Genomic DNA, 16,550 nt, shown 5'->3' on the forward strand with positions numbered 1-16,550 from the left:
AATAGACAATTTACTTAAACAGCTAACTTAAAAAAATGAACTCAGAAAGAAACAACATACTGAACTACCCAGTAACTAAATATAATTGAAGTAGTACTAAAACATACTTTTGTATGGAAAACTCTGGACCAGAAGGTTTTACCAGTGATCTACCACATATATTAAAAGAAGAAATAATTTCAAACTTTCAATTAATTATAAATTGTTAAGTAAAAGTAAAAAAAGCATAATCAACAATTCCTGATATGGGGCTAACAAAACTGCGATTCCATACCTGACCAGGATGTTTTTCAGTACATAAAAGATGAAAGAAAAAAATCAGATGATCCATTCATGCAGTAGAATAAAACGATTGGCTAGGTGCAGTGACTCATGCCTGTAATCTCAGCGCTTTGGGAGGCTGAGGCGGGCAGATAACTTGAGGCCAGGAGTTCTAGACCAGCCTGGCCAACATGGTGAAACCCTGTCTCTACTAAAAATGCAAAAAATACAAAAATCAGCTGGGCCTGGTGGCAGGTGCCTGTAGTCCCAGCTACTCAGGAGGCTGAGGCAGGAGAATCGTTTGAACCCAGGAGGCGGAGGTTGCAGTGAGCTGAGATTGCACCACAACAGAGTGAGACTCCGTCTCAAAAAAAAAAAAAAAAAGAATGAAGTGATTGATAAAAATCAACCTCTATTCATGGTTTAGCCAAAAAAAAAAAAAAAAGGAAAAAAAAGAAGAAAGTGCTTAGTAAGCTAGCACTGGAAAAGATTTTATTTAATTTAAACAAGAGACACTTACTAAAAGCCTATCGCAAATATTATTCTTATTGGTCAACTAGTGAAAGCTTTATCCACATGGGTGCTCTCCCTGTGTCTACTCAAAATTGTGCTGAAGGTGCTCAACAATGCAGTTAAGGTAAAACAAAAGAAATGCAAAGAATAGGGATTAGAAAGGCAAACAATAATATCAACCAAAACCAACAAAATAAAAATAATTATTACTATTTGTAAAAGATAATTTGTAGATTAAAATGTAAAAGAATTACAAATAAACTATTATAATTAATATGAGGGTTTAAAAAAGTGCTGGATTCAAAATCAGGAACCAAAACAACTCTGTTCCTGCATGTTAGAAGCAAACACTTAGAAAATAAAATTGTATAATATGAATCAATGTGTAAAAATATGTGAAGGACATAGAAATAAATCTAACAAAATTTGTGCAACATTTTCATGTGTAGAAATAGAGTGACAACAATGTGTGTGAATTCATGACTCAAAATTGTAGAAGCATCAACTTTCTCCCACGTTGATGTCTGGATTTAAACCAAATCCTAATTAAAAACCCAACTAAATAAATTGATTTAAAAATATGTGTGAAAATGGAAAAAGATCAAGATTGAGTCAAAATGTTTCCTTATAGTTAATATATTTTATTCTGTGCTCTATTTCTAGCTGACACAGGTCTACCCTTAGATCAGCTTCCCCTGGATGGTCAGGTGATTTGCCCATTCCAAAAGCATTTTCATACTATTCTAAATCAACTCCATTAAGTGTCTCGTTAAGTGTTGGAAACCATAAGAAAATAAAAGAGCTGAGAAATACAAGTTATAATAGGTGCCTGAGGGGAAATTAGTTGGAACCTATTGTTTTGGAATAGTTGCAACCACAGTGTTAGGTGTTGGGAGAAAGCCCATGACAAAAGAAGGATTGATCAGGAGTTATTAGCTGAAAGCAGGAAGATCACATTCTTCAGAACGGAAGCAGAGAGCAGAGGTCCCCAGCAGCCATCTCAGGAAATACTTGTTATAAGCTATGCTGTTGTGGTCTGTCTCTCTCACTAGCCTACAAGTATGTGAAAAGGCAGGGATATAGTCATGATCTTTGTTGTAGAGCACATGTGGCTTACCAATTTGTCAATGAAGGAATGCTTGGGATTTTGGTTTACATTTTATTTTTCTATACAAGAATGAAAAGTAGTTAAATCTTGAAAAAAAAAAAGAACTCTAGTCTTCATTCTGAGGGCAGCAAAGTAGAAGAGTGCTGAAAAGCCAGAATCCCATTCTGTAATGAATCCTAATGAGAGATGCTCTCAAGGTTTAGGCAAGAAATGAGCATTTAAAGAAAAGGGATCATAGACTATAGAGAAGGCTCTGTGAGAGGAAGAAAATGTGTAGAGTCATTGAGACTGGAGGAGGGTCAGTGAAAACTCCTGTGTCATCCTCACCTACACCTCATCTCCATTGCTCAGAAAAAGATCCTGGGCAAGACTGGCCAAGGAGACTCTGCTTCTCAATGATTGACCTGGGGCCAGAACTAAGGTCTCTTGAGGACCTGCCTGATATTTTCTCTGTTCTATCTGCTGCTGTATTTTATGGAGAAAATAAAAATTACACAGGTGACACTTAATCCCTTCAAATTGTGTGCTAACTGGGAACAATGCTAACAAATATGAACATCAATAACATTTTGAAGCAATGATAATTCATAGTGAAGTTCTTAAATGAATGGTAGTTAGTAATAATGCAAAGTTAATCATAACCTAATGAAGAAAATCTCACCATTATTAATGGCTTCTGTGCCAACCAAAATATATTTAAAAAAATAGTTAATAAAAATACATAAATATAATTGCTCATTGGCATACTAAATGGTGAGGTTAATGGATAGAACTTTTTGAAGATAGCATGAGAAAAGATGAGAAGTAATAAGCCAAACTCTATTTGCCTTTTAATGTTTGGAGCAATCAAGACAAGTCAGCTTGTGGAAGACCTGTAAAGCTTAATACTGCACCATACTTCAGCAGATATGAGCAGAAAACCTCCTACATCTTACCAGCCAAAGACCGAGCCCCTTGCAGACCTTATTAGATGGAGAATTTCTTGAGTTTCTGGTAGATTCTTGGTGGTATAAGACAGTGCAGTTTTTATCAAAGCTCCAAGGGTCCTGGTTATGACTGTAAGGCAGAGTGCTCTTATGTTTACTAATGTGAAGAAGGCTAAGGGAAGGCATTTCATCCCCAGCTAAACCCGTTTGTGACCTTTAAAGAAGCCAAATCTATGTAGGTTACAAATGGGAGCAGTTTTATCAGCAGCCTGTCTACTTGACTGCTGATAAAACTGCTCCCGTTTGTAACCTACATAGATTTGGTCTAAAATCTGCCATTCTGTATCTTTTAAGTGGAGCATTTAGGCCATTTACATTCTATGTTAGTATCAAGATGTGAGATACTATTCTATTCATCATGCTATTTGTTGCCTGAATACCTTTTTTTTTTCATTGTGTTGTTGTTTTATATGTCCTGTGAGATTTGTGCTTTAAGGAGATTAGATTCTATTTTGGTATATTTTGAGGATTTGTTTCAAGATGGAGAGCTCCTTTTAGCAGTTCTTGTAGTGCTGGCTTGGTAGTGGTGAATTTTCTCAGCATTTGTTTGTCTGCAAAAGACTGTATCTTTCCTTCACTTGTGAAGATTAGTTTCACTGGATACAAAATTCTTGGCTGATAATTATTTTGTTTAAGGAGGCTAAAGATAGAACCCCAATCCCTTCTAGCTTGTAGTGTTTCTACTGAGAAATCTGCTGTTAACCTGATAGGTTTTCCTTTGTAGGTTACCTGATGCTCTTGCCTCACAGCTCTTAAGATTCTTTCTTGTTTTGACTTTAGATAACCTGATGACTATGTGTCTAGGTGATGATCTTTTGGCAATCAACTTCTCAGGTGTTCTTTGAGCTTCTTGTGTTTGCACGTCTAGATCTCTAGCAAGGCCAGGGGTTTTTTTCTGGATTATTCCCTCAAATATGTTTTCCAAATTTTTAGATTCCTCTTCTTCCTTGGGAGCACCAATTATTCTTAGGTTTGGTCATTTAACATAATCCCAAACTTCTTGAAGCCTTTGTTCATTTTTTTAAAATTCTTTTTTCTTTGTGTTTGTTGGATTGGGTTAATTCAAAAGCCCTGTCTTTGAGCTCTGAAGTTCTTGCTTCCACTTGTTCAATTCTATTGCTGGGACTTTCCATTGTATTTTACATTTCTCTTAATGTGTCCTTCATTTCCAGAAGTTGTGATTGTTTTTTAATTATGCTATATGTTTCTCTGGAGATTTTTTATCCATATCCTGTAATGCTTTACAAATTTCTTTAGTTGGTATTCACCTATCTGTGGTGCCTCCTTGAGTAGCTTAATAATCAAGCTTCTGAATTCTTTTTCTGGCAATTCAGAGATATTTTTCTTGGTTAGGATCCATTGTTGGTGAGCTAGTGTGATCTTTTGGGGGTGTTAAAGAAACTTGTTTTGTTATGTTACCAGAATTTTTCTGATTACTTCTAACTTGGGTAGATCATGTCAGAGGGAAGATCTGGAGCTCAAGGGCTGCTGTTCAGATTCTTTTGTCCCATGGGGTGCTGCCTTGATTTAGTGCTCTCCTACTTCCACTAGAGATTTGGCTTCCTGAGAGCCAAACTGCAGTGATTGTTATTTCTCTTCTAGATCTAGCCACCAAGCAGAACTACCAGGCTCCAGCCTGGTACTGGGGAGTGTCTGCAGAGTCCCATAACGTGATCTGCCTTCAGGTCTCTCAGCCATGGATACCAGCACCTGCTCTGGTGGAGGTAGCAGAGGAGTGAAGTGGACTCTGTGAGGGTCCTTGCTTGTAGTTTTGTTTAGCACGCTGGTTTTGTGTTTTGCTGGCCTCCAAACAGGAGGTGGCACTTTCAAGATGGCATCAGCTGCAGTAGTATAGGGCAGATACAAGCTTGCCCTAGGGTTGCCTGGATTGTTGCGGGAAGTCAGGGACCCCGAATGGAGGGACCAGCTGAAGCCATGGCAGAAGAACATAAATTGTGAAGATTTCATGGACATTTATTAGTTCCCCAAATTAATACTTTTATAATTTCTTACGCCTGTCTTTACTGCATTCTCTGAACATAAATTGTGAAGATTTCGTGGACACTTATCGCTTCCCCAATCAATACCCTTGTGATTTCCTATGACTGTCTTTATTTTAATCTCTTAATCCCATCATCTTCGTAAGCTGAGGAGGATGTATGTCGCCTCAGGACCCTGTGATGATTGTGTTAACTGCACAAATTTTTTGTAGAGCATGAGTGTTTGAACAATATGAAATCTGGGCACCCTGAAAAAAGAACAGGCTAACAGCAATGTTCAGGGAACAAGGGAGATAAGACAGGGTCTTGTTCTGTTGCCCAGGCTGGAGTGCAGTGGCACTATCTTGACTCACTGAAGTCTTGACCTCCTGGGCTCAAGCAATCCTTCCACCTCAGCCTCCTGAGTAGAAGAAACTACAGGTGTATGCCACCAACCCCTGGCTAATTTTTGTATTTTTTGTAAAGACGGGGTTTCACTATGTTGCCCAGGATGGTCTCAAAATCCTGGCCTCAAGCAATCCACCCACCTCAGTCTCCCAAAGGGCTGGGATTAAGGCGTGAGCCACTGTGCCTGGCAGTTTTTTTTAAATTATGAAACAAGGTTGAATTTTATGAAATGCTCTTTCTGCACTGATTGAAAGGATCATCTTTTCTTTTTTCTTCTGCTGCTAATTTGGTATATCACCTTAATTGATTTTCTTATGCTGAGCAATTCTTGGATTGGGGAGTGAATCACAGTTGGTCATGTTGTATAATCCTTTTTAATTATGTTGCTAAATTTGGTGCATTAAATTTATTTGAGGATTTTTTGCATTAATGTTATGAGAAATATTGATCTATAGTTTTCATTTCTTATAGTGTCTTTTTGTATCTGGGGAATGCTGGTCTCAGAACAAGTCAGGAAATATTCCCTGCTTTGAGTTACAATTGGTATATAATTCACCAGTAAATCTTTCTGCTTCAGATCTTTTTTTCCTGTGAGGTTTTTGATTAGTGATTCAATCTTCTTACATGTTATAAGTCTGTTCAGATTTTCTATTTCTTCATGATTTGGTTCAATAAATAGTGTATTTCTAAGAATTTGTTCATTTCAACTGGGTTGTCCAATATGCTGACATAGAATTTTTCATAGTCTTCTCTTAAAATCCTTTTCATTTCTGTAAAATCAGTTGTAAATTTCACACTTTTGAAATTTTTATTTATTTGTGTCTTACATCTGTTTTTCTCTTAATTTACCTAAAGTTTTGTCAGTTTTGTTGACATTTTCAAATAAATAGCATTTAGTTTTGTTGATTTTCCCTATTGTTTGCTTGTCCTTTATTTTATGTATCTTCACTCTCTTCCCTCTTATTTACTTGCTTTGGGTTTATTATGCTTTATTTTTTAAAGTTCCTAAGATATAATATGTGGTTAATGATTTGAGGTATTTGTTTTCATTAAAATATGCATGTGCTTATGGCTACAAATTTCCCTGTTAGCACTGCTTTTGCTGTAACCCACAAGTTTTGGTATGACATGCTTTTGTTTTTAGTAGTCTCAAAGTATTTAATTTTCCCTGTGATTTCTTCTTTGACCTATTGGTTGTTAAAGAGTGTGTTGTTTAATTTCTACAAATTTGTGAATTTTCCAGTTTTTCTTTGATTATAGATTTCTAGTTTCATTCCACTGTGACTGGAAAAGTACTTTGTATGATTTTAGCCTTTTAAAATATATTAACTTGTTTTGCAGCATAATATAGTATATGGTCTATCCTGGAGAGTGTTCCATGTTCTCTTGAGAAAACTGTCATGTGTATTCTGCTGTTGGTGGGTGGAGTATTCTGTATGTATTTGTCTCTTAGGTCCAATTGGTCTATACTTTTGTTCAAATTATCATTTTTTTTTCAAACTTCTGTCATTCTAGTCATTATTGAAAGTGAAATATTGAAGTTTTCAATTTTTATCATAGATCTGTCAATTATTTAAAAAATTTATTTCAATGTAGCTTCATATATTAATTGGAGTTCTGATATTAGTGAATGTATGATTATAATAGCTATATCTTCTTGGTAAACTGATCCTTTTATCAATATATGTTATCTTTGTGTCTCTGATAATGGTATTTAACTTGAAGTATGGATTTACAAAATATTAGTTTAGCCACCTCAGCTCTCTTTTGGCTTCTATTTGCATAGAATTTACTTTTCCATCCTATTACTTTCACCCTGTTTGTGAGGTGGGAAATTAAGAAAAGAAAGAAAAATAAAATTAAAAAGAAAAAGAAATAAGCTTTTCTGTATTAGGCTGACTTATCCTGGAGGCGGCAACAGGCACAGCCCAGACTCAGGAAAAGCCTTGATAAACACTGCCTAAGAAGCTAGGACACAAAGAAATGTACTCTGGAAACCCTCCCAGCACTCTTTCAACATAGGGAGGAGAAAAACAAATTTTCCTTTCTTTTATGGTATAAGTTTATAGATTCCTGTTTTCTGTAACTAGTAACTTCAGGTATTCTGTTTTATCTAAGTGCAACAGTGAAGGACATGAGCTGTCTGAGCAGGCCTGAATTATGGCCACCTGGGCGCTGTAGTGAAGGTCATGGAATAAGCCATGCTAGGCACTAGGGCAAACCTAGATAACGGCCATCTGGGTTACATAGCAACAGTCATGTGTAACCCTGAGTTATATACCTGTTAAAATTTGATTTACTCTCTTTGTTCTGCCTCTGTATCCTCACTTTCACGCCACTGTAAGCTTGCTTCAAGCTAGCCCACCCCCTTTTAAAAGTGTGTATAAAAGTCAAGTTCTGTCTTTGTTCTTGGCCCAGCTTCCGGATGTTAATCCTCTGTATCTGAGTGCACTCAATAAATCCTCCTCCTTTTACCTCGTGGTCTCTCTGGTCCTCCTGATTCCGCAACTGTTGTGTCTTCAATGTAAAGTGAGTCTCTCTTAAATAGCATAGAGTTAGATCTTTTTTCTTTTTTATCCATTCCACCAATCTCTGTGTGTTGATTAGAAAGTTTAATTCTCCATTCAGGGAACTCCATTTGAAGTAATTACTGATGAGGAATGGGGATTATACATAACATCCTAAAGTTACAGTTATCTAGTTTGAATTAATACCAACTTAACTGTAAATGCATAAAAAGTTCAACTCTGACACAAGTCTATCCCCTTTTTATGTTATTGATTTCACCAATTACATCTTTATACATGGCATGTCCACTAACTTTGGCTTATAATTATATTTTATGCATTTGTATTTTAAATTGTGTAGAAAGTAAAAAGTGGAGTTACAAGCTCAAATTACAGTAATGCTGGCTTTTATGTTTGACCATATACTTTTACCAGAGATCTTTATATCTTCATACAGTTTCAAATTTCTCTCTAGCATCCTTTTATTTCAAATTGAAAGGCTCTCTTTATCATTTCTCACACAGGAAATCTAGGAGCAATGAACTGCCTCAGGTTTTGATTATCAGAGAATGTTAAAATTTCGCCCTCATTTTTTAAGTACAATTTTGCCAGAAGTGAAATTATAGGTTGCCATTTTTTCCTTTCAGCACTCTCATTATATCATTCCACTGCCTCCTGATCTCCAAGGCATCTGATGATAAATTGGCCAACAGTCTTATTAAGGATTGCTTATATATGAAGATTCACTTATCTCTTGCTGCTTTAAAGATTCTCTCTTTGATAGTTTGATTATAATGTGCCTCTGTGTGTGTCTCTTTGAATTTATTTTACTAGGAGTTTGTTGAACTCTTTGGATGTGTAAATCTATCTTTTACAGAAGTCACATATATGGAAGCTTGAAGTATGTAGTCTTTAAGACTGACTTCTGTTACTTATCAATTTGCATTTAAAATTCAAGCATGTCTTTGTGAGTCTTGATAGGTCATTCCATTTTGTCACTGTACAGCATTCCACTCAATGGGTGTGACATACTACAATTTATTTATCTATTCATCTACTGAAGGACATCTTGGTGGATCATAATTCTTGGAAATTATGAATAAAGCCACTATAAACATTTGAATCCAGGTTATTTTTTGTGGGCATATTTTGAAATCTGTTACATGAATTTCTAGGAGTCATGATGGTGGATCCTATGGTAAAATTATGTTTAGTTCTGTGAGATCATGAGTCAGTTTTGATTTTTCTGTTTATATTTTATTTAACTTCTCTTTAACTTATGGTACACTGTTGTCAGCCCTCTTCTATGTTAGAGTTTAAACTGCTTTTCCAAGCCAGAGTTTTTCACAATTTTGTCCGGTTTACTTGCTTTCCTTTATTTATTTATTTTTGTGTGTTTGAAGGGAGGCAACTTTAAATCCATGCATATTCACTGTCTTAAAAAGATTCTTAAGGGAGAAGTGTCAGATTTATTCTATTTCTTTGCCCATGTTTTTAATCTCCCTATCACAAAGCATACAAGATCATCTTGTATTTCTGATAGCTCTTGAAATTATTCTTTTAACTAGTCTGATCTAACATTTAGAGAAAATAAAACTAGAATTTACAGGCCCTATTTGCTTTGGGAAGGTTAATGCTAATGAATCATTCAGTTCCTTATGAGGACTCAGACAGAAATTTAAGTAATCTACCACCAGAAGAAATATGATATTTAAGTGAGAGAATTTTTTATTGTCCTGAACAGCTAATCATAGTAATAGTAAACTAGATTAGAGATTACATTATATATTTTTATACAGAATGCTAAATATTTACAATGTCAATTTTTTGCAAACTAACACAGTTAACATATTGCATTTATTGTATTTAGTTTTTTATTTTTGTACTTAACAGTAGTCAGAAGACAATCTTAGTCCAAATAACTAAGAACAATTAAATTATCTTGTTTCTGCTTTGGGAGGCCGAGGCGGGCGGATCACGAGGTCAGGAGATCAAGACCATGGTGAAACCCCGTCTCTACTAAAATACAAAAAATTAGCCGGGTGTGGTGGCGGGCGCCTGTAGTCCCAGCTACTCAGAGAGGCTGAGGCAGGAGAATGGCATGAACCCGGGAGGCGGAGCTTGCAGTGAGCCGAGATTGCGCGACTGCACTCCAGCCTGGGCGACAGAGCGAGACTCCATCTCAAAAAAAAAAATAAATAAATAAATAAATTATCTTGTTTCTGTACCTTATTCTACATTTCTTCTTTGATTAACTCTCATTTTTACCACGTAAGAGTAAGTGTCAAAGTTAGCCCATCATATTATTTCACCACACCTCATTCAAATAAAGTATTTTCATTTGCCTCCCCCTAAAATCTTCTGGCTCTGACCTAAAAGAAATAGGATATAAAATATCTTAAAGATAAAGTAAATAACTTACTCACCATCAAACACATCTCAAACTTGAAGTTTTGGCTCTATTTCTTTGATTAACAATGTATTACATTACTATTATGAGTACTATCTGTAGTCAAAAGTCTAAGTACATAAAGTACTAAGTATTTGATGTGCAATTTCTGATTTAATTTTTTTCTTTTGACAATTTAATGGTAGGTACTATTATTATCACTTGTTCTTTTATCCTTACCACATGTAATAACTATCAGTTTCTTCCAATTTCCTCATATTCGGATGAATTTTATGATTACTATCTTTCTGGCTCTCGGATAGTAGACAAACTCATTCCTGATGTTTTTACCCTAGTATGATCTCTCAATTTTGGTGAACTGTTTCATAGACATGTATGGCTATTGGGTGCCTGTGGCTTCTCTGTGTTTATGTCACTAGTAGGAGGAAGGGTGATTATTATTAGGAGTTTTCTTCAAGAAAGATTATAATAGGGAGGTAATTAAATGTTGGGGTGTAATAATAAAACAATTCCTACTCACGTCCAGCCCCACCTTTGGTGTTTGGCCAGAGATGCTTAAAAGGTAAAAGATCATTATCTCACTAGTTGAGCTATGGACAGACTTGTCTCTTGTCAGCTTTTCAAAGCAGAATTTTAAGTCTTTACAAAATAATAGGTAACATTTGGAGAATATTTTGAAAAGGAAAATAAGAAAATAAAAATCATCTGTAATTACACCAGCCAAACAGAATCATATTTAATAAAATGTTTTAGGTATTTCTTATCTTTTCATAAATAAATGTTAAAGTGTTGTCATGCTTTATGTATGCTTTTACTATAATTTGAATATTTTAAATAATATTAAATAGTCTTCTAAAACATCCTCCCTAATGATCTTATGAATTCTGCAACATTTATGTCCTATAATTTATCTGATTAAGCAAAATTATGGAATAATGATGGAATGTAAGCCTTATATTCAGGAATAAAACAAGCAGAAATTCACAGAGACTTAGAATGATTTATTTAAGAAGACTAGGAAAATCTTCCCACGATTCCTGTTTCTTCTTCCACGTTTGATGGCAGAATATTAATTTGCCAGGACTATTTTGTTTAATGCTGTAAAATGCATAGTAGTAAAATGTGAGATAGAAGTTGAATCAAGAATAACACAAAAGTTCAAAAGTTTTTGTTCTTTCTTGTTATTTTTATGTAGTAATGATTTAAACTTAATAATCCCTTCAAAAATTATGGAGTAAAAGTAGGAGAAATGGACCTAAGGCTATCAGACTGTTAAAGAACATAAAGCTAACCTCTTTATATATGTGGAGAGATAATAGAAAGATAGATAGATGGATAGATAGATGACACATTAGATAGACAGATAGAAGATAGATAGATAGATACCCATGGTGTGTATGTGCATGTGTAAAGTATGCCTCGCTCCATGTCTCAGGGCCTGGATGTCCTAACTTGGGGAAGCTGTGACTGTTAGCTGCCCCTCTTCATGTTGTGGCCATTCGTCATGTAGCTGGTCTGTGAGGAACTCTGAGTTTCAAGTTTACCACCTCAACTTGTAAAGTGAGCCTGTCTGAGATGCTGGGGGCACTAGGGCTGCTGTCACTCTGCACTGCTGCAATAAGCAGCCTGTTTGAGTGGGGTGTTCTCAGAAGGGGAGTCTCAGGGAGTGACCCAAACTGTATTATCTTACACAGTGATCTCATTTGGCAGCCAATTCTCCAATTTTGCATGTTAGAAATCAGACATTTCTCTAAGGATTTGTGTTTTAGATGTGATGTGAGGCTGTTGGGGAGTAGTAGGTGACCTATTGAATAAAGGCCCTTTACTATGTCCTCTGATGTGCTTAGCATGTGTAATAGTCTATAGGGATAATTTGGTGAGAACACCATTTGTAAACACCTGGCCTCAAAGTGCTGACGTGATGTCTTTATTTCTGTACTGTCCTGGCCAGTAGTGATCTTGCCCCAAAGCCCTTCCTTACTGACGGGAGCAATGGCAGCTCTGGGAACCTAATCTGCTTAACTGAGGGATGTGATGCTGAGTTGATTCAGCACTCCTACCCTTCCTGGAGCATAGCTGGTGACTGCTCCAATGATTTTGAGTGTTTCCTCTTCCTCTTCCTCATTTTCCTTTCTTCTTCTCCAACTATAAACCACATTCTTGGAAAGCTTCCTGACTATTGGTCTAAGGAAGCTCTAGCAATATCAACTTAAATATTTAATATACCATGTTTAGTAAGCCTCACTGATTGCAGGAAGAGTTTACAAAAGATATGAAAGAGGAGTCACTATATGCATTGACAATATATATGTTGAATGAACGATATGTACCAAAATGAATAGATGAGAGGTGTACATTGGGTTGTGACTTGATAATCTAGCAGGTCATGGGACTAGGGGGTTTATGGAAAAGACAAAGAAAGAACATGCAAACAAATTAAAAAACACTGAGAAACACCTAAAACCTGTTTAGAAACAGAGGGGAAGAATACATATTAGATTATACTTAGTTTGTATTTTCCCCTAGATTTCAGACTTTAGGTGCGCTGACCATCTCCACTCTGCAAACCTACTTCTAATTATTTACATATGATAATGTGAGTCTATGCAGCTTGTTCTCTATAGGGTGGTTTCAGGGAATCATATAGGCATGGTTCAATACATAGATTTTGAATGAATGCTTGTAATTTTGTTTCATGTCTCTCCATTTCCTTAATGTGGTAGCAAAGAATACATTTTTATAAATAAAAAGGCACTAGTACACATCCTTGATGGCAGCAAGTAGCAAATGTGCTGGGGAGACTGGTTCTCACTCTGGGATCTGTCCCAGGTGACAATTGCCTGTACAAATTGGGTGGAGAAGACGCTTCAAAGAGAAAAGGAAAATCATAAAATCCAGGGTTCTATGAAAGAGAAAGATAGAAGTGGAAGAGAAAGTTTCTGGCTTGAACAGGGTCAGCAGATGGCACAATGCAGTCAGCTCCCAACTCCAGAGGTAAGTATGATTCTCCCCTGCTTATAATCCCAGGGAGGAGAGGTGACCTGCCTGTGGTCACACAACTTAGAAAAAAAGAAAAAAATCTGGGGCCAGAACTCAGCCTTTGTTGGGTCTCTCCTTCCTTTTAGCACATTGGCAAATTGTACAACGAAAGTAGAGGTGGAGATGGGTTCATGTACAACAATATGGCATTCACCTAAAGTGGATCAGGACAGGAAGTTTTATGATTTAGGGAAGGTGTAAGATAGGAAAGGATCATTGCCCCCAGTCAAAAAAGAGAGCCCTTGACCACCAGTTAGAGAATCCCCCAAGTCCCTCTTTGCTGTAGGTCACTGAAACTGAGATCTAAGGCAGGGCCTCTGTGAGTCAGGAGCACTTAACCCAGTGGGGAGATCCCAGAACAGGATATTTCCTAGTTTGATAATCACTGTCAGGCCAGTTATGGATAAATTTGCATTTGGCTTAAGAAATTACTGGATCAGTGTAGCTTTTCGCAGTTACACTTCCTGCTGGGTGGGGTAGCAGGCCCTATAAAGAGGTTTTCTGCTGCACGACTCCTAAACTTCTGGTACCTAAGCACCGATCTGCCTTGGAGAACCTGGTGAGTCGGTTTCCTGGAGTTCCTCTGTTCTTTGTGCCCTGAAATGTTGAATTTAATCTGAATACAGCAAGTTTGGTTGATCCAATCCTATGAATGTTGATTTGATGCTACGCAGTGGATGGAAATTTAGGATTAGAGCACAATGATATGCTATTTTAGCTTTCTTTTGGTACAGAGTTAGGTGTTCATATGGACAGAGAAGTTAGTTAAGGGGAAGCTTTGATTTGAAGAAGAAAAAATAACAAAGTATTTTTCTTTTTTCTCTGCTTTTCTGGTGTCCTTTTCAAAGGTTTATGTCATAGCAGGTGTGAGAGCATGCAATTCTTCCCAAACAGTCCTTTTCTGTGTGCCTAAGTCAACCCACTGGGATTTTACAACAGATAATGACGATAGGAATAGCTTGTGAGATAGCCCTGGGTATCTGAACTTGTGACTGCCTTTCTCGAAGATGTTATTTTCATAGAAATAACATGCTTGGTTGTTTACTACAGAGATATTTTCTTTGGAAAAATTTTATGAGAAAACACAAGAGTTCCCAGGGACAATGAAGTAATTCACTGAAGTGGAAGTGAGAAACCAGGGAGTCTTGAAAAGGGAATTAAGAGTTTAAATAATTTCTTGGAGATTGGAGAAATAATATGCCATGGTATTACATAAGCTTTGGCTTCTCTCTCTGGGGGAGTCCCTTCCCGTGAACACTGTCATATCATTTCTTTCAGATTCTGAGACTCCAGCAGGATGTCTTATCAACAGCAGCAGTGCAAGCAGCCCTGCCAGCCACCTCCTGTGTGCCCCACGCCAAAGTGCCCAGAGCCATGTCCACCCCCGAAGTGCCCTGAGCTCTGCCCACCACCAAAGTGTCCACAGCCCTGCCCACCTCAGCAGTGCCAGCAGAAATACCCTCCTGTGACACCTTCCCCACCCTGCCAGCCAAAGTATCCACCCAAGAGCAAGTAACAGCTTCAGGATTCATCAGGACCATGAAAGGATAAGGATAATTGGCTCATCTCGTTCCACAGCTCCACCTGCATCTTCTCATCAAAGCTTACCATGGATACACAGGGAACTTCTTTCCTTTTAGCCTGTGATCTGCCTGTGATGATCCCTGATAGCAAAAGGTTTTCTTTTTGAGGCTGCCATACTGCCACTGTACAGGTGGAGACTGAGCAAAGGAAGTCCTCTGCTGTGCCAGCTCCCAGAGCTTCAGAAGAAAGAGCAGCTCTCTCCCTGGGAACCATTAGAGAATTCTGTTGATGTTTTCTGTGTCTGTCCCCTGAGCATGAGCTTCTACCACCTGTGCAGTTGTCACTTTCCTTTCACTCCCTGAATAAAGAATCTATGCATATATATTTGTCAATGGATCTTTTGTTTCTTTTCAAATATGCTTTATTAGCAATATTTTATAATCATTTGGGTATATTTCCACCTTTCTTTCATCCACAGACAGGATCTCACAATTTGGGACATATCAAAGATTATTTCTGTATTATTTTTTATTTGTATTTTCCTTAATTAGTGTTTGATTGATTTGAGGAACATATTATTCAACTTCTCTGAATGTCAATCTCTTTACTGCAAAGTGAGCAAAATAACATTTACTTAACAAACTTGTCTAAGGCATAAAATTGAATTACTATCTGAAATTTTATTGGCACCATGCCTAACACATAATTAGCTGTCATTTGATAGAGGTTTATTCGCAGCAACAAATCATCATTGTTTCCACCATTATGATCATCATCATCATCATCATCATCATCATCATCGTCATCATGATCATCATCATCATCACTCCCCACGACAATCAGTACCATATTTGTTCCAGCAATAGAGTGGCTTGGTTGTAACTAATATAGAAAATAAGAAGACTCTCTTTGCTATTTTTTATTGATTCTTAATACCTATACACATTTTGGGTTGCATGTGATATTTTGTTACATGGATCAAATGTATTATGATAAAGTCAGGATATTAGGAAATTTAGGGCATTCATCACCTTGAGCATTTATCATTTCTCTCTTTGTTGGAAACATTTTAATTCCTCTCTTCTAGCTATTTTGAAAAGTACAATACGTTGTTGTAAACTGTAGTCACCCTACTCTGCTATCAAATATTAAAACTTACTCCTTTTTAAAAATTTTTTATTATACTTTATGTTCTGGGGTACATGTGCAGAACGTGTAGGTTTGTTGCATAGGTATACATGTGCCATGGTTGTTTGCTGAACCCATCAACCCATTATCTATATTAGGTATTTCTCTTAATGCTATCCCTCCCATAGCCCCTCACTCCCCAACAGGCCCCAGTGTGTGATATTCCCCTCCCTGTGTCCATGGGTTCTCATTGTTCAACTCCCACTTATGAGTGAGAATATGTGGTGTTTGGTTTTCTGTTCTTGTGTTAGTTTGCTGAGAATGATGGTTTCCACCTTCATCCATCTTCCTGCAAAGGACACGAACTCATCCCCTTTTATGGCTGCATAGTATTCCATGGTGTATATGTGCCACATTTTCTTTATCCAGTCTATCATTGATGGGCATTTGAGTCGGTTCCAAGTCTTTGCTATTGTGAATAGTGCCACAATAAACATATGTGTGCATGTGTCTTTACAGTAGAGTGATTTATAATCCTTTGGGTATATACCCAGTAATGGTATTGCTGGATCAAATGGCATTTCTGTTTCTAGATCCTTGAGGAATCGCCACACTGTCTTCCACAATGGTTGAACTAATTTACACTCCCACCAACAGTGTAAAAGCCTTCCTATTTCTCCACATCCT

The 16,550-nt window shown here is 36.9% G+C and overlaps 1 protein-coding gene across 1 annotated transcript; it reads left to right on the plus strand.

The window, feature by feature from the left end:
• Positions 1-13,727: 13,727 nt before the first annotated feature.
• LOC100583017 (small proline-rich protein 2B-like) lies at positions 13,728-15,117 on the plus strand. Its single transcript, XM_003259285.4, has 2 exons — positions 13,728-13,770; positions 14,490-15,117. The coding sequence occupies exon 2, from the start codon at positions 14,509-14,511 to the stop codon at positions 14,725-14,727; it is 219 nt and encodes a 72-aa protein (XP_003259333.1). The 5' UTR covers positions 13,728-13,770; positions 14,490-14,508; the 3' UTR covers positions 14,728-15,117.
• Positions 15,118-16,550: the final 1,433 nt, after the last annotated feature.

The sequence above is a fragment of the Nomascus leucogenys genome, chromosome 12 (genome assembly GCF_006542625.1).
Source record: "Nomascus leucogenys isolate Asia chromosome 12, Asia_NLE_v1, whole genome shotgun sequence".
NCBI classification, from domain to species: domain Eukaryota; kingdom Metazoa; phylum Chordata; class Mammalia; order Primates; family Hylobatidae; genus Nomascus; species Nomascus leucogenys.